This window comes from Myotis nattereri, assembly GCF_964212035.1.
Source record: "Myotis nattereri genome assembly, chromosome: 2".
NCBI lineage: Eukaryota > Metazoa > Chordata > Mammalia > Chiroptera > Vespertilionidae > Myotis > Myotis nattereri.
Genome location: NC_138076.1, coordinates 42,371,163 through 42,398,074, shown reverse-complemented (window position 1 = coordinate 42,398,074; position 26,912 = coordinate 42,371,163). Strand labels below are relative to the sequence as shown.

General features: G+C 42.4%; 1 protein-coding gene across 1 annotated transcript in view; it reads left to right on the top strand.

Moving 5' to 3' along the window:
* Window positions 1-26,287, top strand: part of HS6ST3 (heparan sulfate 6-O-sulfotransferase 3) — a gene marked incomplete at both ends in the record, with an annotated part of 710,363 nt that extends 684,076 nt beyond the window's left edge. The window contains one exon of the mRNA XM_081082506.1: window positions 25,579-26,287. Within this exon, the coding sequence (XP_080938632.1) occupies window positions 25,579-26,287 (709 nt within the window). The remainder of the gene's footprint in view (window positions 1-25,578) is intronic.
* Between the last annotated feature and the right edge of the window lie 625 nt (window positions 26,288-26,912).

Sequence of the window (26,912 nt, the reverse complement as noted above, 5' to 3'; positions counted from 1 at the left end):
CCCCAGAAAATATTCAGGCTAAGAATTTAGAAAAAGATGTTTAGCAAAAAAGAATATCCTTATGGATTAATGTTTTAGGGGGGGGGTTTAAGAATATGCTATTATTGTCTTGTCTTTTGCTTTTACATTTAAAATTAGTAGCTTTCAACTTTTAATTACTTTAAGAACCACTGGGCAACATATTTTAAAATGCAGAATCTTCAGGTTTGTCCCAGAGGGATTCTGATTCCGCATGTATAGGGTAAAAGGGTATATATAATAGACTAAATGTTCATATTCCTCCTCCAAATTCATATGTTGAAATTCTACCCCTCATTGTAATGGTAAAGTTATGTGGGCCTTTGGGGAGTGACTAGGTCTTGAGGGTGGAGTCCTTGTGAATGGGATTAGTGCCCTTATAAAGAGAGCTACTGAGCTCTCTCACCCCTTTTACCATGTGACAACACAGCAAGAAAACAGTTGTCTATGAACCAGAAAGTTGTCTTTACCAGATACCAAATCTCACCTCGATCTTATACTTTACAGCCTCCAGAACTGTAAGACCTAAATTCTTGTGGTTTAAGCCATCCATTCTATGGTATTTTTGCTATAGCAGTCCAAATGGACTGAGACAAGGGGCTAGGAACATACGTAGTAAGAAGTAGCTCAGGTCATGTGTGAAGGGAGTCTGAAGACCACACTTGGAGGGGCATTATATTGACTCTGAGATCCCAGACTCAACCATGGGCTCTGTGAAGGCAGTGCTGTGTGTTAATGATCATGGTATCCCTGGGACTTAATATAATTTCTAGTGCACATGAGGCAGAGCTATATAAGACTTACAGACACTGGCTTTGCAGTTGGACAGTCCTGGATTTATGTGTTGGCTCTGAGACTTATTAGCTTTGAGACAGTGGAGATAACCTCTCTAGACCTAGCGTGGTCCTCTGAAAGGTGAAGTTAATGACACCTTCCTACACAAAGAGTATGGAGCTTACATGAGGTTATGTTTCCATAGAGCTTGGCACAATTCCTGGGGTGATGGATTTGGAGTGAGATCTTGGTATATTATGATAGTACTAAAGGCCTGGTGCACAAGATTTGTGCAGGGAGGGGGGGTGGAGTTGTCCCTCAGCCTGGCCTGCACCTTCTCCAATCTGGGACCCCTTGGGGGAGGTCCAACTGCCGGTTTAGGCCTGATCCCTAGATGTCTGACAGCTGGTTTAGGCCTGATCCCACAGGGCAGTCAGACATCCCTCTCGCAATCCACTGGCTCCTAACGGCTCACCTGCCTGCCTTCCTGATTGCCCCTAACTAATTTGCCTGCCTGCCTAATCACCCCTAAATACTCTGCCTGCCTGCCTGATGCCCCTAACTGCTCCCCTGCTGGCCTGATAGCCCCTAACTGCTCTCCTCTGCCAGCCTGATCACTCCTAACTGCCTCTGCCTGCCAGGCTGGTCACCCCTAACTGCTCTGCCTGCCTGCTTAATTGCCCCTAACTGCCTCTGCCTCACCCCGCCACTGTGGCTTTTTCTGGAAAGATGTCTGGAAGATGTCTAGAAGGATGTCTGGAAGATGTCTGGTCTATCTGGTCTAATTAGCATATTACCCTTTTATTAGTACAGTGGGGCCTTGACTTACGAGTTTAATTCATTCCGTGACGGAGCTCGTAACTCAAATTACTCGTATGTCAAATCATAAAGTGAACGAGTGAGACACGTGATGCTGGGCTGAGGTTGTGGCGTCCACTGTGACATTCGCTGCGCCAACTAGCGGTGGGGTATCTGAAGCTGGCTCGTAACCCGAATTTTAGCTCGCAACTCAAAGCAAAATATCGGCCGAGAGATGGCTCATATCTCGAAAAACTCGTTAGTCGGGACACTCGTAAGTCAAGGCCCCACTGAATAGAGAGATTCTGGCCAGCCCACAAGAATGCTACAACTGGGGCTCCTTATAAAAGAAGAAATAGTAGATACAAATTAAATTTCCTCTGAATTAAGGGCTGAGAATGCATCTAATATCCTACAAGACTGAAAGCAGGTAAAAGCTGATTTGGAGAAAGTGGTGTAGACCTGGCCTGAAAGAAGGAAGTCCAGGGTGATCTCACCATGTGGCTTACTTTGAAAGTTTGGTAGTTCTTCATATCAGAAAAATGTAGCTCCATTGTGTCCCAGGCTCTACCAAATATTATTAGGAACTCCTTCTCTTCCCTCAGTGAGGCGAGGGAGACAAAGAGGTGGAGGAGAGAAAGAGGAAGCAGGCCCATTTTCCTCCCCTGCTGCGCCCATCAGAGTGCTCCATAAATGGCATTTGTTTGGGTTATTATTTATTCTTCTTCTTATCATAAAACTTTGTGAATGATGAGAATAGCTGACCTTTATTTAATGCTTTCCAGGTGATAAGCTCTGCACTAAGACTTTTCCCTATGTGTCTCATTGAATCCTTACAAGGAAACTCTGAGGTTGCTATTTTTATCACCATTTAGACACAAGGAAAGTAAAGCTTAGAAAGGTTAAATAATTTGTTCAAGTAAGGGTTGTCAAAGCTTGGATTCAGTCTAATGAGCAAATCTGACGACAATGTTAAAAATAGGTTAGTTGTTGCCCTAGCTGGTTTGGCTCAGTGGGTAGAGCATCGGCCTGCGGACTGAAGGGTCCCAGGTTCGATTCCAGTCAAGGGCACATGCCTGGGTTTGTGGTCTCAAGCCCCAGTGAGGGGCATGCGAGAGGCAGCAGATCATTGATTCTCTCTCATCATTGATGTTTCTCTCTCCCTCTCCCTTCCTCTCGGAAATCAATAAAAATATATATTTTAAAAAATGGATTAGTTGTTAAGTTGAGGGAAAATATGAGTTGCCTTGAGTTTGGGGAATTTGCTTCCAACGTTGAATTTGGGGAGGGGGTGTATATTGGGGTGAGGGGGTCTGCTTTGCTGTTACCTGTCCATGAAACAGAAAATAAAACAACAACAAATGTAGCTGAAGAGCTTAGGTGCATTGTTTTCTTGCTTGTGTTAGTCAAAAATAAGAAATTACAGTGCAAGCTTTTCTGCGGCTTAATTACAGGCCTCCGTGCTGCAAACAATGCACTAAGTGCTAATAATAGGGGCCATCCAAAAACAAATTCTCTAGAGACCTCCCAACTCCATTGGGTCTGTTTAGGACAAGTGATAAGGAAACAATGTTCTGTATGAAGGAGCAGAGGGCCCCTAGACAGTGTGAATCTTTTTCTTGTTAATGAAGTAAAATGAATATTGCTACTGGTATAAAACCAACAGCAGCAATGAAAAGTCATTCTTGTTAGTGACCTCGGGCAGCAAAGGAAATATCCACTCAGCATGTTAGCTAGGAAGCAGTCAGGCCCCATCAGGAGATCCTCCTGGTCTGTGCTGCCCTGGCAGAGAGGATCAGGAAGAAATGGCCCTATTTTTAAAAGGCTTTTCTACATCTCATATGATTTGGACCCAGTTTCTAAATCACCTTTGAATCAGAATAGCAATTCTTTGTTACCCACTTGGCTGGAGTGTTAAAGAATCTTTGGAAAATGTTCAATAGATGTCTTGAGCTCTATGTAAATATGAAAAGCACAGTTTTTTTGTGAAAAGAATATCGAAGAAAAGCTTAATATTATTCAACCTTTCTATATTGGGAAGCAAATACATTTATTTCGATGCAGAAAAAGATGGAATTACTCCGTAGAACAGAATATCCAGTGGCTGCAGCATGGGAGGTGTGTAAATAGGGGTTGAATGAATTAATAAGAAACATATGAATAGAAGATCTCATTAAAAACAAATTAGAAAGCTGAACCCATATGATAAATAACCATTTGTATGTACGAGTTTAATTTAGTCTTTTGCTACCAAAAGAAAGCCTTGTTTAAAATATGAAGAATATTAAGGCTTAAAATTAAAGAGGGAAGCATGAAAGAACCAGTAATATTTGGGTCTCAAGCCCAAGTCACAGCCAAACTAGAAAATTCAGTTTCTATTAGATCAGAAAAAATATGCTCAGAGCAGACTGAGGTAATGGGGGAGTGCATGTTCTTGAGTGGGGAGGCTGGGATCTAATGTGTGGAGTGAAGTGGTAGAGTTGGAATCAGGGCCTGGAGGATAGGAGCACATAATGTTCCCCCCAAATTTTCTATGAATTGTGAGGACTTCATATATTTTCAAGGTCACCTTTGGCTCTGCTAGTCTGAATTCAGTGCCATTCCCATGCTGGCCCAGCGAAAGAATTCAGCCTCTTTTCCTTGATTAACCCCAATCCACACCCACACAAGATGATTGTTTGTAGAGCAGACTTTACTTATGGTTTGGGGTTGCAAAGAGGGATTACATGGCAGAATCTCACAGATATTAATTTAAAAGTTAATATTACTCATCGCCATTCTTCAAATCTTTCAATCACTTTGCTACCAGAAACTTCTTGCTGGCCACATGCCTCCACCATGCTGCTTGACACATCACTCCCGCTCTTTCTTGAAACCTCTTTCCTTCCTACTTTCCCTTATTCCTAATTCAAGTGGGCTTCTTTTAGAAAGTATCTGAGTTCTTGCTTTATCTGACCCCCATAGAGCTTTTTCCATATAGAAACACTTACTGATGTACATTATGTCACTAAGCAAAAACAGTTCTCCTGTGCCAGGAGCCGGTCCATGCTTGCTGTTTCAAGGGACCTGGCATATATGGCATACTGTTCTTAATATGTTTGCTCACCTTCTTGGCACTATGTGTTTTAACCAAGGTCGCCTCTCTGAGAAAGGTTGTTTCCCCAAGTAGGGATTTTCCCCTGAAGTTAGGGAGGGAATAAAATCCCTTAACTAAGTGCCAGGCGGGTAATTAATCACTTTAACTACGAATAATCATGCTTAAGCTACATAATCTTTACTCCCTGGAATGGAGATAAGAAACGCCCTAACCTTTGGAATAGAGATTGATAGGATTGGAATCAACTGGTATAAATACAGTTGAAACAAGACAACAGCAGACAGAACTTAGGAGACAGAGAGAGAGACAGAACCTAGGCACAGAACCTACACAGAACGTTCTCTAGAGACAGAAGAACTTCGCTGGAGAGAACATGGCAAAAGATCCCGGACAGAAACTGGCCTCAGAACCTAGAGACAGAACCTAGCGAGAGAACATGGCAAAAGATCCTGGACTGAACCTGACTACAGAAATTGGCAAGAGAACCTGACTAGAACCTGGTGACTGAACCTGGCTGGAGAACCTGGACAGAACCTGGCTGGAGAATCTAGCGAGGGAACTTGGCTACAGAACCTGGCTGGAGAACGTGGAGAACCTGGCTGGAGAACCTAGCAAGAGACCATGGACACAGAACCTGGCTGGAGATCCTAAGCAGAACCTCTCTGGAGATCGAGAACAGAACTTGGCTGGAGATCCTGGCTAGGCTTCTGATCAACTGAACTCCGTCTCCATGTCATTCCTTCTTCGCCGACTCCGTCCACACCTTTGGGGACCCCTGGACCCACTGGGGCTGGACCCCGGCATCTGGCGCCCGAACAGGGACCCCTAGGTATGCGCCCCACACTCGGGAAGGATAGGACTCCACCGTAGGAAGAGGGTGGATAGTCTTCGCCGACTCCGTCCACACCTTTGGGAACTCCTGGAACAGGATTCCCCTAGGTAAGCCCCCCCCCCCCCAATTGAGAACCCCACACTCGGGACGGATAGGACTCCACCAGGGTACTGCAGACCCCACTACAGAGGATAAGTAGGGTAAGAAGGTGGATAGTACAGAACTCAGATTGAGAAGATGTGCCATACTGAGTCCAAAGAAAGAAGGCTCTGTATTGATTCTTAGATTGAGAAGATGTGCCATACTGAGTCCAAAGAAAGAAGACTCTGTATTGATTCTTAGATTAAGAAGATGTGCCATACTGAGTCTAAAGAAATAAGACTCTGTATTGATCTTTTAATACATATGCTTGCTAGCAGAGGAATTAAGGTTACTCCCAGTCAGATGGAACATTTTATACAAGAAATATGTCCATGCTTTTCTGAGGAAGGAAAGGTGCCGGAAAGGTAAATGTAGAGGCATGGGAGAAGGTAGGCCCAAGGAGCCTTATCCTTAACCCCACTGCAGCCTTTCCACCCCAGGAAAGTGCAGGATTGGCAAGCTCTCCCTGAGGTGATAGATCAGGACTCAGGTAATAGCGGAAAGCGCCAATCCTACTCTTAAAATGGATACAAGAGAGCATTTCGGGTTTTTCTTTTTAATGCCCGCTTTTAAAAAAATAAAAAAGGGGGAATTTGCCAGGAGCCGGTCCATGCTTGCTGTTTCAAGGGACCTGGCATATATGGCATACTGTTCTTAATATGTTTGCTCACCTTCTTGGCACTATGTGTTTTAACCAAGGTCGCCTCTCTGAGAAAGGTTGTTTCCCCAAGTAGGGATTTTCCCCTGAAGTTAGGGAGGGAATAAAATCCCTTAACTAAGTGCCAGGCGGGTAATTAATCACTTTAACTACGAATAATCATGCTTAAGCTACATAATCTTTACTCCCTGGAATGGAGATAAGAAACGCCCTAACCTTTGGAATAGAGATTGATAGGATTGGAATCAACTGGTATAAATACAGTTGAAACAAGACAACAGCAGACAGAACTTAGGAGACAGAGAGAGAGACAGAACCTAGGCACAGAACCTACACAGAACGTTCTCTAGAGACAGAAGAACTTCGCTGGAGAGAACATGGCAAAAGATCCCGGACAGAAACTGGCCTCAGAACCTAGAGACAGAACCTAGCGAGAGAACATGGCAAAAGATCCCTGAACCTGACTACAGAAATTGGCAAGAGAACCTGACTAGAACCTGGTGACTGAACCTGGCTGGAGAACCTGGACAGAACCTGGCTGGAGAATCTAGCGAGGGAACTTGGCTACAGAACCTGGCTGGAGAACCTAGCAAGAGACCATGGACACAGAACCTGGCTGGAGATCCTAAGCAGAACCTCTCTGGAGATCGAGACCAGAACTTGGCTGGAGATCCTGGCTAGGCTTCTGATCAACTGAACTCCGTCTCCATGTCATTCCTTCTTCGCCGACTCCGTCCACACCTTTGGGGACCCCTGGACCCGCTGGGGCTGGACCCCGGCACTCCTGAGAAGTCTAAAGTTGATTCTTGAAATACCTTTCATCAATGTTGTCCTCCTCACTAGCACATGAAGACAGTGAAGGTCTCCACAGAAGGGGCATTTGCCTGCTAACAATCATTAGCCTTGCTAACCATTACTTTATATTCTTCAAGCTTTGAGATAGTGATCACTCCAACAATTAGGTGAAACTCTGCTCTTTATAAAGTTGTCAACCAATAATGCTGTAATTCTAATTCCAATAATAGTGGGCTCCAGCCCAGAGGTAAGAAATTCCTTCTCTTTACCATCTTGAGTTATTTTAAGCACACAGATCAAAATGTATTTTAAAAACTGTATACTTAAACTTGACTAGATGTGCATTGTCCAAAAACAATAGCCTGTGATCCATTAAGGAGCTGGATGTTTCTACCTGCTTGGTGCTTGATCCCTGTCCTTCACAGGCTCTGACTCAGCCCCAGGGCTGGAGGGGCAGGGCCCTGAGTCAGATCCCAGTTGCAGGCGCTCATCTGGACACATGAACCCTAGACCAGTGGTCGGCAAACTCATTAGTAAACAAAGCCAAATATCAACAGTACAACGATTGAAATTTCTTTTGAGAACCAAATTTTTTAAACTTAAACTATATAGGTAGGTACATTGTTATTAACTTCATTAGGGTACTCCTAAGGCTTAGGAAGAGCCACACTCAAGGGGACAAAGAGTCGCATGTGGCTTGCGAGCCGAAGTTTGCCGACCATGGCCCTAGACTATAAACTTCAATCCCAGGTCATGGCCAGATGCTCTAACAAGGGATGTTCCACTAGAAGGAAGATGAGCATTTGGAGGGTGCATGAAGGAGATAAAAGTATTCTAGGATAGATGTGGGAAAGTACAAAAGTAACTTGGAACTCGATGAATAGGAAGGATTTAAACAGAAGTCTGGATTAGAGCTGGGGAAAAAAAATGATGCCTCCTTTTGAAATTCTAAAAGGAAATAATTAAGGCAAATTAAGGGGGACTACTGCTATAGAAAATTCATTTCTTTAATATGACCTTTTCCTCCATTCTTTCCTTTTGATTCAAACTGGCCTATCCAGCACCCTGACTCCTTCTCCTTTGCATGTCAACTCCCTTAGGCATTAAGCCCTCAGGACAATGAGGTTCTGATCAGCATCAAATCATCTTAGGAGCAAAACTTGGGGTCTGTTGACCACAGAGACAGAATTTCAGTCAAACTAGAGATAACATCCAGGCCTCGGTTGTCTTTCATGCTCCAGGCTTAGAAAAACCTGGGAAAGCAGACAAAGGGATACCATGGCTGACATCAGGACCAGCGGCACTGATCAGCTCCTGCTTACCCTACTGCCAACCAATCAGTAGAGACCATGACCCTGACCATGACCCTAACTTAGTCACCATGATTAATGATTTTTCCCTGATATAACCAACCCCTGCAAGCCATTGAGTAGCCAGGTCTTCAAGCAAACATTACCTCACCTGTGTGTCCGGGTATGGGCAACTTTGTAAAAATAAACCCTTACTTTCTTAGCTGCAAACTCATGTTTGTGTCTTATTGGGTTTTGATGCGGGCAGGCAAATGGACCCCTTTAGTCTGATACCAGTGTTAGCTATATTTCTAAATAGCTTACTTCTGGGTTTAGTTCATTTTGTTTTTAGGGCATATGCCAAGCAATGTAGGATTTCGTGAGGGAAGGGAGAACTTTGTTTTTCCAGAACACCTTTTCTTGGGTGCCTGTGTCAGAGGCAGAACACCAGGCTTCCTGAGCCAGAGATTAACTCTAGGATAAATTCTTAATTCCAAGAAATGAATGAAAGTGATGCATGATGAGGGAAACTCTCATCAGGAGGGATAGTTGTCCTGCTTGAGTCAGTGTCTCTGTCCTCCCTTACACTCCCCATGGCTCCAACTTCTAGGACAGCAGGCTGCCCAGAGGGAGAAGGCCCTCAAACGCCACACCTTGTGGCAGAACTGTCACCAGTCCTTGCCGTTCTCTGGGAACATTTCCACTAAAGAAGAGATCGTCACCTAAAAGCCATTTCACATCAGAGCTCTGAAGGTGTACAAAGGCGATTTTGGTATTTTAACTAACCGGACAGTGTTTTTGGAGCACTTCTGTTCCCGTATTTTCCCTGTGCTAGAGGGGATAGGTTCTCTTCTCTCTTTAGTCAATGCTTTGGAGAACGCTGCATTTCCAGTCTGCTTTACTGGCTGAAACCGCCCATTCTGCCCAAGTATTGCGCTAGATTCTGCCCCTATCTTTTGGCACTTCCAAGTGTCTCTTGTGGTGCAGGCTGTAAACACCATCAGCACCATCAAGCTCTCAGCATGAGTTGAAAATGCCCAGAACTAATGGCTCTGGCAACTTCCCACTGGCCCAGGAGAGGGTCACTGCGTTTTCACTTTTGTGTGTCAGCTTCCATGGCTGTTTGGGGGGTGCGTGATGCGGCAGAAGAACGGGAACAGCCTTTAAAATCCATCAGAGGTCAATGTACTCCATTATATGCACAGTGCCTCAAATTCAGTTTTAACCTTTGACGAAATTTGCAGTGTTGGGATTTTTTATGCTAGAGCAGACACAGGAAATCACAGGTGCAACTCATTTTAGGTTTGACTTACAATCACTGCGGGCCCCTAGAATTTTTATAGCAAGTTCTCTCTTTAACTTGAGTGTAAAGTGTCAGAAGTCTGTAGCCTGTCTCTGTAATGCACATTAATAGGTAATATTGATTTGTGGAAATTAATTACTAGAAAAACAGCTCTCAGCACTTACCTAGTGTTTGGAAAGATTTGAGAGCCCCCTTGTGGCTATAATAAATCCAAACTAAAAAAGAATGAAAAGCTTTTAACTGTGTTTTTCTCTCTATCTTGTCTCTCTTTCTAGCTCTCTCTTTGGTTATATTTGTTTGCTTGCTTTATGATTTGAGTTGTTTTTCATTTTATATTAGCATCAGCATATTTCATATAATTTCAATGAAGGACTCAGAGATGATAGCCAGTGTCAGTTTTAAAAGAAAAAGGATACTTGGTTTTTTACTGATTATTAAACTCAGGTTCTTATCATCAAGAGAAATAATATGGAGGGGGGATGTTTAAGGAAGTTTACAAAATAAGAATATTGCAGTTGCATTATTCTGCTTCTTAAGGAGGCCTCCCCTTCTTTTTAATTTATGTATTGATTGCACCAAGATAAAAGCCACCTCTAACAGCCCCAAGCTACATTTATTTTGAACATCTTAAAGATTATTTTCTCAGATTTACATATAGCAGAGGAAAGTAGGAAAATAAGTGTCCTCATTTGAGTGTTTTTAAATCTCCAAGAAATGAACGCTGAAAGTTATTACCTCTGATGCTTCAATCATGCCTGAAGAAAAATATTTGCAACTTAAGGTCACTGTGCTCCACACTTGAATTGATGAAGGGAGCGCCCAAGGCAAAGTTTAGACAGAACGAATTGATTTTTTTTTCAGAGAGATTTAAATGCTTATGCGTATATTTTTCCAAATTTCTGTCATTGCTTTATTAATTAGGCAGAATGACAGCAGGGGTCCGGAACCCAGTGCCGCTGAAAGATCCCATTGAGTGTGCATGCAGTCAGCTGGGCTTCTGGAAGGAACTCAGGCTATTATCATGAATAAGTGGACTTTGGAAGGAACCTGATTAGGGCTCCATGTTACTTCCAGTATAATTTGCATTCTCCTAGAATAGTTTGTGGTATGACATTGGAATCTAGTCACAAATGAATCACTAGCCTTCCTACTGTTCCTAGCATGGAGGAAAATGTGAGGTTAAGGAGAAAAAGAAAAAGAAAGCCCTGGCCAGTTTTGAAAAAGTGGATAGAGTGTCAGCCCATGGACGGAAGGGTCTCGGGTTTGATTATGGTCAAGAGCACGCTCCTGGGTTGCAGGCACATGCAGGAGGCAAGCAGTCAATGTGTCTCTCTCCCATTGATGTTTATCTCTCTCTGTCTCTCCCCCTCCCTTCCACCCTCTCTAAAAATCAATGGAAAAATATTTTCGGGTGAGGATTAACAAACAAACCAAAAAAAAAAGGAAAGGAAAAACAAAACAAAAAACCCCTGATGTTGATGCCTAAGTAGAACATATGAAAGTGAAAGATGGTTTCTGGTGGGTTTCCCCTTCAGTGCACCGGTGTAATTAGCAAAAACAGCAGTTCCAGGGCTTGGGAGGGAGGGAGACAGGAGACAGTGGGGCACAGCTAAAGCTGGCCAGATCACATCCTGAGCAGAAACCACTTTGATCTTTAGGACTGTAGAAAATTTCAAGTTCTAACACCATCTTTTTTGGTCTTTTTAAATATGGAGCTTTTGTAATGTGCAAGCCTTTACGAATATGCATAAATGGCCACAGGGTTGCCTCAAAAGGATTAAGTGTCCACCTGAATAAGCTCCTATTGGCTCCAAATTAGATCCTTTGAGCATCAGTAAGAATAATGACTGCAATGTGTTGAAACTTATTAAATACTAGTTGTCCTGCACACGGATCCATGCCTGAATAGCTTGCTGCCGCTTGCCTCAGCTGGCCATCCGCCCACTGCTGCTGGTAGCTCTCCGCTGCTCATAGCTTGATGGCCCGCCCTCCTGTAGCTCTCCACCACTCTCCGTCATTGGTCGTGACGTTATGGCGTAATGGAAAATTAGCATATTCCTCTCTTAAATTATCCCGTCGGGTGGTCGTTTGACTGGGAGACCAGGAGTTTGACCACTCACTATGACTCGTGCTGACCACCAGGGGGTGGCGCAGAACATGGTGGGGGTCAGTGACACAGCTACCGGGCGTGGGGCTATAACCTCTCGCCCAGCTACCTGGGGGCGGGGGTGATGGGGACAGCGGTGCGGTGAGAATGTGGGGTGTCCACCAAGCTTGCTCTCACTCCCCCTGTTACCCTTCCCCGGGATGCCAGGGCTCGTGCACTAGTGAAGGCCCCACGCTCAGGTACCAGCGCCCGCACCTGCATGTGCACATGCGCGGCCTCTTCTGGTGAGCCAGGCCGCTGAGGCTGGTTGGGCTTCCCATGGTTTCACACAGGAGCCGGTGTGTGAGGCTGGCTGGGAGAGAGTGTGCTGCCCGTGCGGCTTCTGTGTGGTGCCACTGGGCAGCCTAGAGGCCCACACTGCGCGCTGGCCCACAGTGTCCGACTGCGCTCACTGCATCTTTGTGTGGGGACATGGGTGCTGTGACTCAGGCAGAGGAGGGCACGTAGGGGCCTGGAGGCCCAGGTGCTGCCCAGGACCCAGAGGTCAGCTGGGAGCTGCCCTTCCACGCCAGACGCTCATGCTTTGATCACATGCCAGGCCTAGGGACCGTACCTGTGCACGAATTTCATGCACTGGGCCTCTAGTAATGATATAAAAACAAACAAACATCATCAAAAAAATCCCCACCGGAGGAGTCCAGGAAAGCAACCTATTGTTTGAAAACCAGTAATTAGAATGAGTCAAGAGCTCATCTACCTTTCCTATGCAAACTATACCTTGGAGTATCAAATAGTTAATATGGTAAGTTTCTCATGATAGAAGCCTGGCAGCCAAAATGAAAAAGAAATGATTGAGTTAGACTATCACCATTGTGCAACCCTCTAATGAATGATCATCCATGGCTATGCATTCACAAAGAGAGACCACCAGCCACTATGTGCCTCCAGATTGACGTCCACAACACTGCCTATGAAGAAACAAGCATTTATTATGTCAGAATGATATCTTCCCCAACTTTATTACCTGAAGGTGTAATTTCTGCCTAGTTCTTCAGGGGTCCCCCTTTATAGTTGGGTTTCAAAGAGCAAATGAGCTAATATACAAATCTGGGAAATCTCCAAACTTAGAATAATGTGCTAATGTCATGCTTTCTAACACTTAACTATACTAGAGCAAAATAAGACAGAGTGGGGTCATCAAAAGATTACTGTATGGCCAGTTCCTTGAGATCAAGCTGTGTCCTGTATATCATTATATCTCAAGAATCTATCATAGTGCTTGGCATAAAATACATAATCAACAAATATATATTTTTTTAAATATGTTTTTATTGATTTCAGAGAGAGGAAGGGAGAAGGAGAGAGAGATAGAAACATCAATGATGAGAGAGAATCATTGATTGGCTGCCTCCTGCATGCCCCCTACTGGGCATCGAGCCCAAAACACAGGCATGTGCCCTGATTGGGAATCGAACCATGACCTCATGGTTCATGGGTCAACACTCAACCACTGAGCCATAACAGCTAGGCAATCAACAAATATGTTTAAATAAATAGACTAGTATAGTAGCTGAGGAGGAAGAAGAAAAGTCTCAGCTCTGCTAGCCTTTAGTTGTTTGACCTTGGGAAAATCCTTGTATATTGCTGAGCACAGATTTGTTCATCTGTAAAATCCTGCCTCTGATACAGTCTTGTGGTGAAGAAAAAGTGAAATAATGGATGAGGAAAGTGTTTTGAAAACTGTATGTTACACAAATAGAAATGAACTATCAGCTGTTTTTTTTATTATTATTAACAAAGCTTTTAATATTTAAATTTTAAATTGTCACTGTATTGGGGTAGTTCCTGAGGTTCTAATATTCATGGAGGAAGACAAGTTGTTAAAGTGGGAAGTGTGCACTTATACTGAGGATCTGCTGTGCATCAGTTTCTGCTGAACCCTTGATAGTCATTTTTTTAATTCATTTATTCCTACAATCCTATAAAGTAAGCATTTATACCTTGCTGTTTAGATGAGGAAACTAAGGCTGCCAGAGGTCATATAAGCTAACCAGTTCACACCAAATGTGAGATGGACCAAAAATTGAAACCTAGACTTTCCTAACTTCAAAACCTATTTTCTTCCCACTGCACCTTAAAGTGAAGTTTCCAACATGTTTGAAATTATGTGCTCATGCTCTGTCCAAAATGAGTAGAGTTTGACTTCTATTTTCATTGACTCTTCTCTTTCTGAATAAAGGCATTAGAACAGCCAACCTCAGAATCCAGCAACCTTCCAGAACACATTTCTGAGCATCGTGTTTAAAAAAAAAAAAAAAAAAGCCTCATTTTAAAGCCAAAAAGAGAATGATGGCACTGCATGAGCTTTGGCTTTATCTGAATTCTCTTGCACCATTATTTCTAACCACCCTTTATTGTCCTGGGATTACCATAGCTTTGGGCTTCTGAATTCCTTGGGAGTGTTAAAAAAGAATGGAACTGGCCCAGCCTGTGGGTCTCAGTGGTTGAGTGTCGACCCATGCACATGGAGGTTGCCAATTCTATCCAGGCCAGGGCATAGGCTGGGTTGGTGGGCTCCTTCCTCAGTGGGGGCATGCAGGAGGCAGCCGATTGAGGCTGATGTTTCTCTCTCATGGATGTTTCTGCCTCTCTCCCCCCTCTCTCTCTCTGAAATCAATAAAAACACAATTAAAAAAAAAAAAAAAGAATAGAACCGCTATAATTCCCCCTTGCCTCTAATACCCTTTCCTCAAGTGTCAATTTGTTATGCGCTTTTGTGGATGTGCTGAGCTCAGGATAACTATACCTAGGACTTCTGCACTGTAAATACATAGAGAACCCTCTCCACCCATACACTCCTGAGGTTGAGAGGAGCCAGATGCCTTGTGTCCCCCTGACCCTGCAAAATGCCCCCTCACTCTTGTCTCCTGCTGCCTACCCACAGGGAACCACAAATCCCTCTCCCTGAGATGCGCATTTTGCCTCTGGAGCTTTGAATTCAAGAAAGCCCGGACCACTGCAGCATTAAGTCACAAATTGCATCTCTACAGCCTGATGCTTACGCGATGATGGAAGAGACTGTCAAAACTGTCATCACTTGGTGAAACTGCAGACATCATCTAAAAGACTACGTAACACAAAGAGTTGTTTTGATGGCTAAATTGGTCAATGCAATACAGCACTTAGAACTGTACTTGGACATAGTAAGCAGGCAATAAATGTTAGCCATTATTATTATTTCTATTGCTATCGCGTTTTATTTCACATGAACTTTCCATATTTTAAGTTAGCTTGTTCCTAATCATCACTTAGGGGATCATCTCTAAGCACTCTTTCTTTGAGAACTGGCAAGGCATGGAATTAAGTGGGGATCTCTTAGGTATTTTGTTAAATATGCTAAAATGATTGCCCAGTCCTGATAGCAGAATCTTAGGCAGATCCTAACTCAAAATAATCCTTTACGGAAAAAAAATGGAAAACTCTGGACAGAGATGAGGTTTTTGTTTTGTTTTTTGTTTGTTTTCCGTTCTCATGATGTTTTAGGAAAATTTATATCAAAGCTGTCAGATAGAAACCTAAATACCAGAACACGTGCCTTGCTCTTAAATATCTTGATTTCTTTTCCTTTCCAAATTGGCTAGTGCAAAACCATTGCAATGGAGACACCTGGCCACTTCCGCCTTGTGTAAGTCTCACGCGCCCTAAAAATAGCGCCTGTGAAATTAGCTGAAGAGCGAGCCCGGCTGCACACGAATGGCCCGATAACACAATCTGAGTGTACTATCTGGTGTTCTGCTTTGCCCGGCTGGGATTAGAGCTGTGAGTGAGACTGAATTGGGCCTTATCTCACTCTGGGGCGGCTTCAGGCTCCAGCTGGCTGCCCGCATGCATAAACCACAGCTTTGCAGAGCAGAGCGCCTCGCCACGTCCTCGTGCCCAAATCCCAGCGAGGCCGTGCGGAGCAGGGCACCTCTGAAGCAAATAATCACGGAAGTCTCTGAATAATGCATGAAAGCAGGACCCTCCCTGGCACATTTGAAACTGTACTGGGAGGAACCGTGCTCAGCAAAGATAGCAAAAAACAAGTCCCTGGAACATGCCTGCCCTGAAATTTATTCTTGCAGCAGCCGCTTGGGGAAAAGCGAAAGCAAATATGACAACCACCGGAAAGTCATGGCATTTTAGTGAGTTGGAGGCTCATGGGTTTCACATCAATATAAAGCAGCAACACGACAGGATTGAAAATTTTATCTTATTGATAAATACTAACTCTTCCTCTGGGGAACTGGAGGTGGACTGATCATCACTGAGAAGTGACCGGTGTCATCCAGAAGCCTCTTATTCCCATGCTTTTGTTTGGTTGGGTTAGTATCATGTGTGACTTCCCTTCATTAGAGTTGGCTGACACCTGGGCACTGTAGAAAAGCTGTTTCTACTCGAGCGGCTGTTTCTTTGAGGACCAGCGCTAAGTATACCCGGGCAAGGGACCTCCATCTTTCTGACCCAGATGTCGGCTTTAAGACAGCTGCAGCGCTGATGCAGCGGGACTGGATTCCACAAATGTCTAGTATCTAATTTGATATGCCAGCTGATCATTAAGTGCAAAATAAACAGATCTTTTTAGGAGAATGTTTCCTCATCGCTATGTCACAAACCTGCTATGTCCTGGAATGTCCCTAAGAGGCTCCTGTTCCGGCCCAGCCCAGAGGGAGCAGGGCCAGGAGCCTGTGTGACGCCCTCCCTTGGCTTCCAGGGGCCTTGTCCCCTGGTGCTTGCTGATGTGAGGCCTCATGCAATGGCCTGTCCTCTCTCATGTTGACTGTGATCAGGTACATTTTGGCACTTTGAAAATGAAATAGAGACAATGTTCTTGACTCAGAAACTCTACTCCTAGCAATTTATTCTCTGCCCAAATACTTCTGGCTTAGGATGTTCATCAGATTATTGTTTCTAGTATACCCGTCCAAATACAGTCAGCTTCATTGTCTGAAACTGGGAGATTGGTCACATAGATTATGGGACATCCATAATTGGAATATTATGCTTTTATGGAAGAACATTAAATAAAATGGAAAAGATGTTCACCCTGTATGTTTGAGTTTAAAATACAGGTTAAAATGTCACCTACATTATAATCTCAAATCTGTAAAAGAAATACATGTATATATATTTAACTGTGGTTTTTTGCTGAGCAGTGATTATAGGTGATTTTTATTTGCCTCTTTTTCTTCTGTTCTGCATTGCTCATATTTTCTATAATGACAACATACTGCACTTCTAACTGGGGGGAGGGAGGGAAAGTAATGATGTAAAAAAATTTAAAAAGCCAGACCAGCTACATCTATCATATTCTGCCTGTAAAGTTATCAGGCACACAGGTAAGAAAAGGGACGCAGAGCCTCTCTCCTCCTAAGGGAAGCACTGCAGGCATTCTTCTCTTCTCTTTCTTTCCAATTGAAAAGAGTCAGATCTTTGGGTCCTAAGTAAAATGAAAATGCCTTCGCCTAAAGGGTCTAGCTGCTTTGTAAGGCACTGTGGGGGAGGAGGTAAGGGCAGCTTCGTGGGGAAAGGTGTGTGGGGCGTCGGCGGGAGGGGGTGCAGATGCAAGGCTTCTTGTGAGGCAAGATAACCAGCACATGTTTGCCCTTTCCCATCATAATGCCGGACACCCTTGGACCCGGTTACTCTGACACACACCATTGTCGGCCTCCTAAACTTCTTTATTATGATACTTAACAATTATAGTTCCCAATATCCCATTTGCTTAGAACATCATTTTTAAATTCCTTAATTTGTTTTCAAGGCTTGAACAAAAGCCCTTTTCATCACTGTGTCAAAGGGCAGTCTAACTGCTAAGCTCTAGCTGCCACAATTCCCCCTATCAGATACAGTTTAGTCAGATACTACTCGACTGAGATAATAAAGACTGGGCAGCCTGTAATGAGTATATGGCTCTAAAGGGAGTCAAGAAATTAATTCCATTCTGAACATTTGGAAAATGACTCCAGCACGCAGTACAGGAGGGTGGAGGGGGAGCTAAGTCTCACGTTTTGGAAACGCACACATCAGCTCTCGTGGAAGATGTACCAGTTGTCTGTGCATGCTCCATGGCGAGGACCAAAGCTCTCCTTTAGATACCCCTCAAGTCCAACTTACAATCTCTCGTTCATTGTGAGACACTGCGCTTTGGCAAAACATAATTATTTTGTTTTGCCAAACAAAACACATTTCAAAGTCTGGAGGGCAAGAGGAAAGAGGAGGAATTGATTGTTTCCCATACATTTCACAAGATCTAGCCTAAGAGAAAGCCTTTGCCTGGACCACTTTTGTTGGTTAAGGCACCAGCAAGTTTGATTTACTGAGCACATCACCATCAGAATTCCTGAAAGAGTGACTAATAAAATTTAAATATTTATTCATTCCACAAACATTGAACACCTTATATACATCATGGAGTATGAGGTCATTTTTCATATGCTTTGGGGAAAGAAAGATGAGTAAAGCATAAAGCTTATTTAAGGGATAAGACAGTCACTGGTCACTGGAATGTAGATAAAGCATGTGAGTATGTATATACAGTGGAATATTATTCAGCCATAAAAAGGAATGAAATCTTACCATTTGTGACAACATGGATGGACCTAGAGCAGGGGTGGGCAAACTTTTTGACTCAAGGGCCACAATGGGTTCTTAAACTGGACCGGAGGGCCGGAACAAAAGCATGGATGGAGTGTTTGTGTGAACTAATATAAATTCAAAGTAAACATCATTACATAAAAGGGTACGGTCTTTTTTTTTTTTTTAGTTTTATTCATTTCAAACGGGCTGGATCCGGCCCGCGGGCCGTAGTTTGCCCACGGCTGACCTAGAGGGTATTATGGTAAGTGAAATAAGTCAGAGAAAGACAAACACCAAATGATTTTACTTATATGTGTAATCTAAAAAGCAACCTAAACAAAAACACAAAATAGAAATAAACTTATAAATACTGAGGACAAATTGATGGTTACCAGATGGAGAGGGGTTGGGGGGAATGGTAAAAAGAACAAATTGGCAGTTATAAAAACTGTTAAGGGGATGTAAAATACAGCTTAGGGAATATAGGAAATAATATTGTAATAACCATATATAGTGACAGACGGTTACTAGACTTATTGTCATGATCACATAATAAAATATAAAATATATAATCACTATGTTGTACATGTGAAACTAATGTAATATTGCATGTCAACTATAATTTTAAACATTTAAAACTTTTAATAAAAAGATAAAGCATGAGAGGCATAGGTTTCAGGGGGACAGAAATGCCTTCCACCAAGGGCAGGCTGGAGGAGTTTCTAGTTGAGCTAGTTTTTATGAATGCATAGAGGTGTGGAGTTTGGAGACAATAATTTTGTTGATTTTTATGAGGATTAAGCTAGTAGTGGAAGGAATACAGTGGTTGGCAAAAGTAGGTTTATAGTTGTGAGTACACAAAGCAGAGTTTATGCTTGCATTATTATTTATTTACTCATTATTGTATTATTTATTATTATTAACCTACTTTTGCCCACCCCTGTATATTTAGTAAACCTCCCCTATGAACCTAGCATTTTATAGGTTCTATCAGATATATTCTCATCGGCTAGGCAAGTCATACCCTCATGAAAGTGAATATTCCATATTAAAGTATAGCTTATATACAATATTATATTAGTTTTAGGTGTAAAACATAGTAATTCTAAATTTATATACCTTATGATGTGATCACCATGATAACTCTAGTAATCATCTGTCACTGTACAGTTATTACAATACTATTGTCTATATTTTCTGTGATATACATTACCTTCCTATGACTTACTCATTTTATAACTGAAAGTTTGTACATCTAATTCCCCTTAATCTTTTTCTCCCATCCCCTACTACTGCTCCCCTCTGGAAACTATCAGTTTGTTCTCTGTGTCTATGAATCTGTGTTTGTTTTGTTTTTTTGATTCTACATATAAGTAAAATCATATGTTATTTGTCTTTTCTACCTGACTTAATTGCCAAGCACTTAAATGACAAGATTCAAATAACAAATGTTGGCCAGGATGTGGAGAAAAGTGGATATTCCCACTATTGGATAGGATTGCAAATTGGTGCAGCCACTATAGAAAATAGTATGCAAGTTCCTCAAGACATTAAAAATAGAACTACCATATGACCCAGCAATTTCACTTCTGGGTATTTATCTAAAGAAAATGAAAACACCAACTTGAAAAAAATATATGCACCCCTATATTCATTGCAGCATTATTTATAATAGATAAGATATGGAAGCAACCCAGGTGTCCATTGATAGATGAATGAATGAAGAAGATGTGAAATATAATGGAATATTGCTTAGCAATAAAAAAGGCGAATTTTTAAATACTACAGGCAGAGTCATTCCAGCGACTTCTACTTCTTGTTCCACCATTTTGATGAGCACATTATCTCTGCCTCTTTTCCATTACAGGATTGAAAGGGAAACAGAAAATACTGAGGAGGGAAAAGTAGTGTAGAGGAAGCTGACAATGAGGAAGGCAAAAGAACAATGACAGCTGGGTGTATGATATTTCTGGAATCTGTCAGGGAGTCTTTCTTATCCACACTCACATTCCTGGGTTCTTCCCTGCTGGTCTCTCACTAAGGTTGCCAGAGGTCTCCGCTGGCCTACTGTTGTCCACGCTCAACCCTGTGGCTGAATGAATCTTCCTAAATCAACACATTTCCTGTTTTGGCAATTCACAGTTGCTTTCAGAGCCCATGACAATTTGGCCTCAGCATCCTCTTCTAGTTTTTGCCCTTCTTCCATTCATTCATTTATTAAACAAACGTTTAGTGAAAATGCACAATATGAACTTCCTGGTGTAATTAGGCCACATTGCTCTCTGTACATTCTTAAATCTTCTGTGTCCACTCCTTACCTCCAAAACTTGCTAATCAATGCCTTTTTCTAATCTGCCACCCTTGCACCCACAATACTTGAGGGCATTTCATTTTATTTTTTTGTTCTTCACATTTCCTAGAGTGACTCTTCACATGTAACAAACCCTCAATAAGCACGTGTTAATTAAATGACAATAATTAAAGAACTGAACAATTATATGATAAATTGCTTAGGAAAATACAGGTTCTTGAAGCAGTGGGGAAGAAAACTAGTAAGTTTAACATTAAAAAAAAAAAGAAGCACCTATCTCATTGCTACTAATTATCTTTTGTACAAAATATTCAACTTTCTACCCAAAGTCTATACTGGCTGCCTGTCTCTGAATATCAACAATCACAATCAAGTGATGGATTACTAGAAGATTACATATCTTTTTATTCATTTCACACATTTTAGACATTCAAAAATAATATCAGATTAGTTTTTAGGAGAGAAAAAGTCATTTACCGAAGGCAATATTAACCTTTGTCATGAAAATACATTTATCTCATATGATGCTCATTTATTTTGCATAGCATCATTTATTGACCATTTTGCTGTGAGCAGGATTTGTGTGAGGTGCCCTGGGACACAAAGCCTAGGTCCAGTTATCAAAAAGAAACTTAAAGGGTAGATGCGACCAGGACTTTCACATGCCAGTTAAAGTGCCGTAGGTGATGCAGCACACCCTAGTCAGGGAAGATGGATAAGAGGCTTGAGGTTGGCCAGGAAGGTTAAGATGGATGCAAATGAGCAAAGGAAAAGGCAAAGACTGAGGGAAGGCAGTAACACCCTTGTACAGTACTTAGAGGTTTTTGTTGTTGTTTTTTCAACATGATTACCTTACAGAAGTGCAAGATGCTAAAGTGATTCTAAAGCAGCCATGAAAAGTGTGTGTTCTGTGTCTTAGGACTTTAATAAGCCACGATGGCTCCTATGATGATTATTGAAGCAACCATGGCACCAGTGCCCTAAGCTTCCTGCGTACATGGATACTGGTCCACAGAATGGCAATGCTAAAGAGTTGCAATGGCTTTACAGACATGCTTACATGAATTCACCCAAGCTCTCAACAAAGCAGGTGGCTCATGGGAAACCTGCTGACAGGATGCTGTCACTGGCACAAAGTTACCTGTCTTAGGCATTGTTCTGGTCCAGGGAGGGTGGCAGAACATCTCCTTAAGTTGGTGGTTAAATGTCTTTTACTTTACCAAAATCATCAGGTGCCTGAATTCTCTTTGAGGACAACATCTTAGCCATCTCTTCATCTTGATCCCTAGCCCCAGTACTTAGCAATTACGGGGGCGCGGGGGGTGGGAGGGAGGCGTTCAGTTAATGTTTGGAAAGCTAACGAATGAATGAATGGATAGATGAAGGGGGAGCATAATAGTTTATTTATTTATAATTCCAAAACCTGAGGAGAGTTTGGGTTAACTGCAAGAACAAGTATATGAACAGATGATGCTGTTTAGGCTTAGGAGATGAGTTAAAACCAACAGGAGCCCATGAAGGCCTCTGCATTGTGGCCATAGCAGGCTTTGTTTGGTAACTGTTTGTACTTCCTCCCTTTTCTTTGTTTTATGGAAACTCCGTTGTAACTCCATTATGCTGTTGAACAAGTAAGGCTCAAAAAGGAAAGCTGCAGATTTCACTAGTCCTGACCCTACAAGTGTTTTAGAAACTGAAGTGGAAGTTATGGGAGCAGAAGAAAATGAGTTTCATTATTTTGAGGTTGGGAGGAGATTAATGACCTTGGAGCAAAGCATGTACACAATAAAGGCTGGGTGTGTGCCCTGGCCAGTTTTGTTAAGTGATTAGTACACCGGCCATGAACCAATGCTTCTCAGGTTCAATTCACTGCCAAGGGCATGTACCTTGGTCTGCAGGTTTGATCCCTGGCACTGGCAGGGGTGCATGTGGGAGGCAATCCGTCGATGTGAGTTTCTCTTTCTCTCTTTGTCTTTTCCCTACTACTCCCTCCCTTTCACTCTCTCTAAAAATCAATGGGAAATATATCCTCAGGTGAGGATTAAAATTAATTAATTAATTGATTAATTAAGGATAGTTATGAGGCCTGGAGCATTACTTCATCAGTAATTTTTGCAGTGTTCTGTCTGAAAATAGAGGAGCAACTGAAAGTAGAAAAAAATAGAAATGAGAACTGTGATTTAATTAATCAAATTTTGTGGGGTGGTTTTCTTCAATAGGGATTCTTCTTCCACCCTATTATTTTATTTTTACTATTGTTACTATCTTATCATTTTGACTGCTTTGCAGGATTGAAACAAACAAACAAAACATACATGAGGATATGTCTGATAAAGCAAAACCCAAATGCTATTAGCCATTCCATTCCAGACCCATGAGATGGAGCAGCTTTGAACTTCATCAATATAAATGTTTCACTCGTACATTTTCGTGTCTTGATGTCAGAGTTAATTTTAGTTACAAATAGGCCTCTTACCTATATGGCTAGTAGAACTTGTAGACATTTGGGACTTAATTTTACTCATGTAAACATGGCCCTACTCTCTTGTCAGTCATTATTAGATACAATGTTAAACTGAATAAAGTTAAATCTGAAACCAAGACAATTTCAAGCTTATGTCAGTTTTAGTCTGCTTTGAGACTGTGTCAATTTCCAATGAAATGAAGGCATCAGGAACTTCATGGCCTATTTTCCCAAGCAAGACAAAGCCTCCTAAGATTCCAGGAGCAGATTTCAGTTGAACCTTTGTGTCACAAATCATTGCAATTCCCAGCCCTAAAATCCTCCGGCTGATATGATTACTTTAAAAATCTGGATTATACCCAAATGTGAGACATAAATGAGGTTAAGACTTACCAATTGCTTGCCATCATCTTTTTAATTTAAATCCTTTTTTTATGTTTTCTGTTGTACCCAATTAACAGGGAAATAATAAATTTTTCATGTGTGGTCTTATTTGACCCAATACATAGGTCTCTCTGATTTAAATTCCTCTGTTTGGCATCTTTAACCCACACCTGAGTTACAACGTCATCATTACTGTGTTTTTATATTTACAATGGAATTTGCTTAGGAATTAAAAGCTAGTCTCTGCTTGTAACACTAGAAAGTGAACAAGTCCCAGCATAGGCCCAAAGCAAGATTAATAATGACATGTCATAATATTCAGCCATAGTAATATCTCTGAGCAAAACTTTATCGTCAACATTTCTTTGTGGAGCCCAGAAGCTGTGTCAGTCGTTTTCTGCTCTCCCTACTGACCTTTTGGGAAATTTTCTTCCACTGATGGAATTGTCATTCTGTCACAGGAAAAGACAACAGAGTAATGGAAAGTGTTGGCTGGCAAAAGCAAGCGTTCAGGCTGGCCTATGTGGGGCAGTTCCAGTAAATTCCTCCTCCTAATATAATGGGAAATGAGTGTTAAGATTTTGAAGTTTCATTAGCACACTTCAAAATTATTTGGCTAGACATTAAAAATAACTGAATATAGTAAATGTGTAGTTTGAAATATTATAGTTCCTCAATTTTTATGCTGTTTTAAACAGCATAAAAACATTGTACCCTTACACTCCTTATTTTTGTCAGGGCTTTTACTGGGTATGCACTAAAAAAACCACACAACAGATTAGTTGGCCAAGTGAGGCCTGGTGCTCTTTTCAGAAGGTGTCAGGACACTGCCCAGGAGACTTCTGAGTGTTACTCCTGCTGACGAAGTGGTGGGGTGGGCAGCCCATTCCACTGGTAACTGCTGAATCTATAAGAAGAATTTTTCTCATTATGAATCTATTTTTGTCTTCTTTAACGTCTACTAGTGTGTCTTTTTCTGTTGACTTCTCCAACTCTCTTTTTGTCCTTTTAAGCCAGAGGTACCCTGATCTTTACCTGATCATCTGGAGTTAATCATTTATAAAATATACTTTTTTCCGAAGTTCTATGGAATGTCTTTAGATGAGATATGACCTGTAATTATAACCACAGCACCTGACAATTAATCACATTCAGTAAATATTTGTTGCATTTTTGGTTTTAAAATATCAGTCTAGTGCACAGGAAAGCACAGGGGCTATGAAATTAAAGAGTCCTAGATTCTATTGCAGTTCAATTATTAACTTGCTCTGGGACCTTGGGCTACATTTTTCACCTTTTTCAGTCCCTGTTGTCTCAGTTTCATAAAAAAAAAAAATCTCATTTTACAAAGTTGTGTTCAGGATTATCTGTGCCAGTATCCATAAATACCTAGTACAGTTTCTAGCACATAATAGTTGCTCAGTAAATATTAGTCTTCACACACAGCTCATCCTTCCCAACCCCACCTCCCTTGTAATCTAGAACAGCAGTGTAAACAGGAAAATAGAAGCCTTGGCTTCCAGCTTTGCCCTTTCTATGCCCATGACCTTGGACAAATCACTTTACCTCCTTGCATGGTTCCCTAACAAATAGTCTCATGTCTACTACAAAAGTTTGTTGTAAGAATCAAATAGATATTGGATTGGTAATAAATTTTAAATATCACGATGTGTTCTCTTAATGTAAGCTATTGTAATTGCCAGTAGTAATTTATCAGTGAATAACTGCTGAATGAATGAATGAATGATCTATTCCCCCACTTCTCCCTCCCCACACTGGATCAGGGAGGAAAAGCCCAGCAAACTTAATATTGAAAACTGGTTCACATGTGCTTATGGAAATATGTGCATATGGGAACATTTGCCTGATCAATGCAAATCCCATAAAACACTCTCACGTAAACATCTGGCAGAAGAGCCATTGACTGCAAAGGTTCAGAATCCCAGAGTTACAGTTGTCAATGACTGACACTCTTCCTTTAATTTCTTCCAGGAATTTCTATTACATCACAATGTTGCGTGATCCAGTGTCCCGTTACCTGAGCGAGTGGAAACATGTCCAGAGAGGAGCCACATGGAAAACCTCCCTCCACATGTGTGATGGGAGAAGCCCCACCCCCGATGAGCTACCTACCTGCTACCCTGGGGATGACTGGTCTGGGGTTAGCTTGCGAGAGTTCATGGACTGCACCTACAACCTGGCGAACAACCGCCAGGTGCGCATGCTGGCGGACCTCAGCCTGGTGGGCTGCTACAACTTGACTTTTATGAATGAGAGCGAGAGAAATACCATCCTGTTGCAGAGTGCGAAAAACAACCTGAAGAACATGGCCTTCTTTGGGCTCACAGAATTCCAGAGGAAGACGCAGTTTCTCTTTGAGAGGACATTCAACCTCAAGTTCATCTCTCCCTTCACACAGTTCAACATCACGCGGGCTTCCAATGTGGAGATCAATGACGGTGCTCGCCAACGCATTGAGGAGCTCAACTTCCTGGACATGCAGCTTTATGAGTATGCGAAAGATCTCTTCCAGCAGCGCTACCACCGCACCAAGCAGCTGGAGCACCAGAGGGACCGGCAAAAGAGGAGGGAGGAGCGGAGGCTGCAGCGGGAGTCGAGGAGCCACCGGTGGCCCAAAGAGGATGGGAACACAGAAGGGGCTGTCACCGAGGACTACAACAGTCAGGTGGTGAGATGGTGACCCCCTGCCTCTCCTCCCTGTGGCGTTACCTTGGAGACTCTTGGACCATTCTGAGGGCATCTGGCTGTATGTGGCCGGAGGTGGACACCTGCTTCCTCTTTTCCTTCACCTTTATCCAGCTGGGGAGGATCGGTCTTGTTCTTTGCTTCCTGACATTTGCCAATCTGTGATATGGAGGAGGGTAGGAATGCATCCAGGATACACCACTTCAGAAGGTCAAGGAGAGAAGCACCAAAAAGGAAACAGTGTCCTTGCAATCTCTTTGGCACAGCACAGGTGACACTCTGGGTGACTGGACCCACAGAGGCAGACATGAAAAGCCAAACCGTGGCTTGGATGTTCTGCTGAAACTGGTCTGTTTCATACTGTCTCTGTAATGGAAATATTGGTTGGTTTCAAAAGAGAGAGAGAGAAAGAAGTCCCTCTCAGCCCTTTGATAAGGTTTTAGGCCAACTCTTACTTTGCTGTTGGCTGTCATCTTTGAACTCTATTTGAATGGGGTTTAAATCAGAAGAAGAGAAATGTGTTTTATTGCCGTCTTTTAAAACAAGATTCTCCTACTATTGACCATCACTAGAGACTCACATCCGACAAAGCCCTGCATCACAGCCCTGAGCCATGTTTC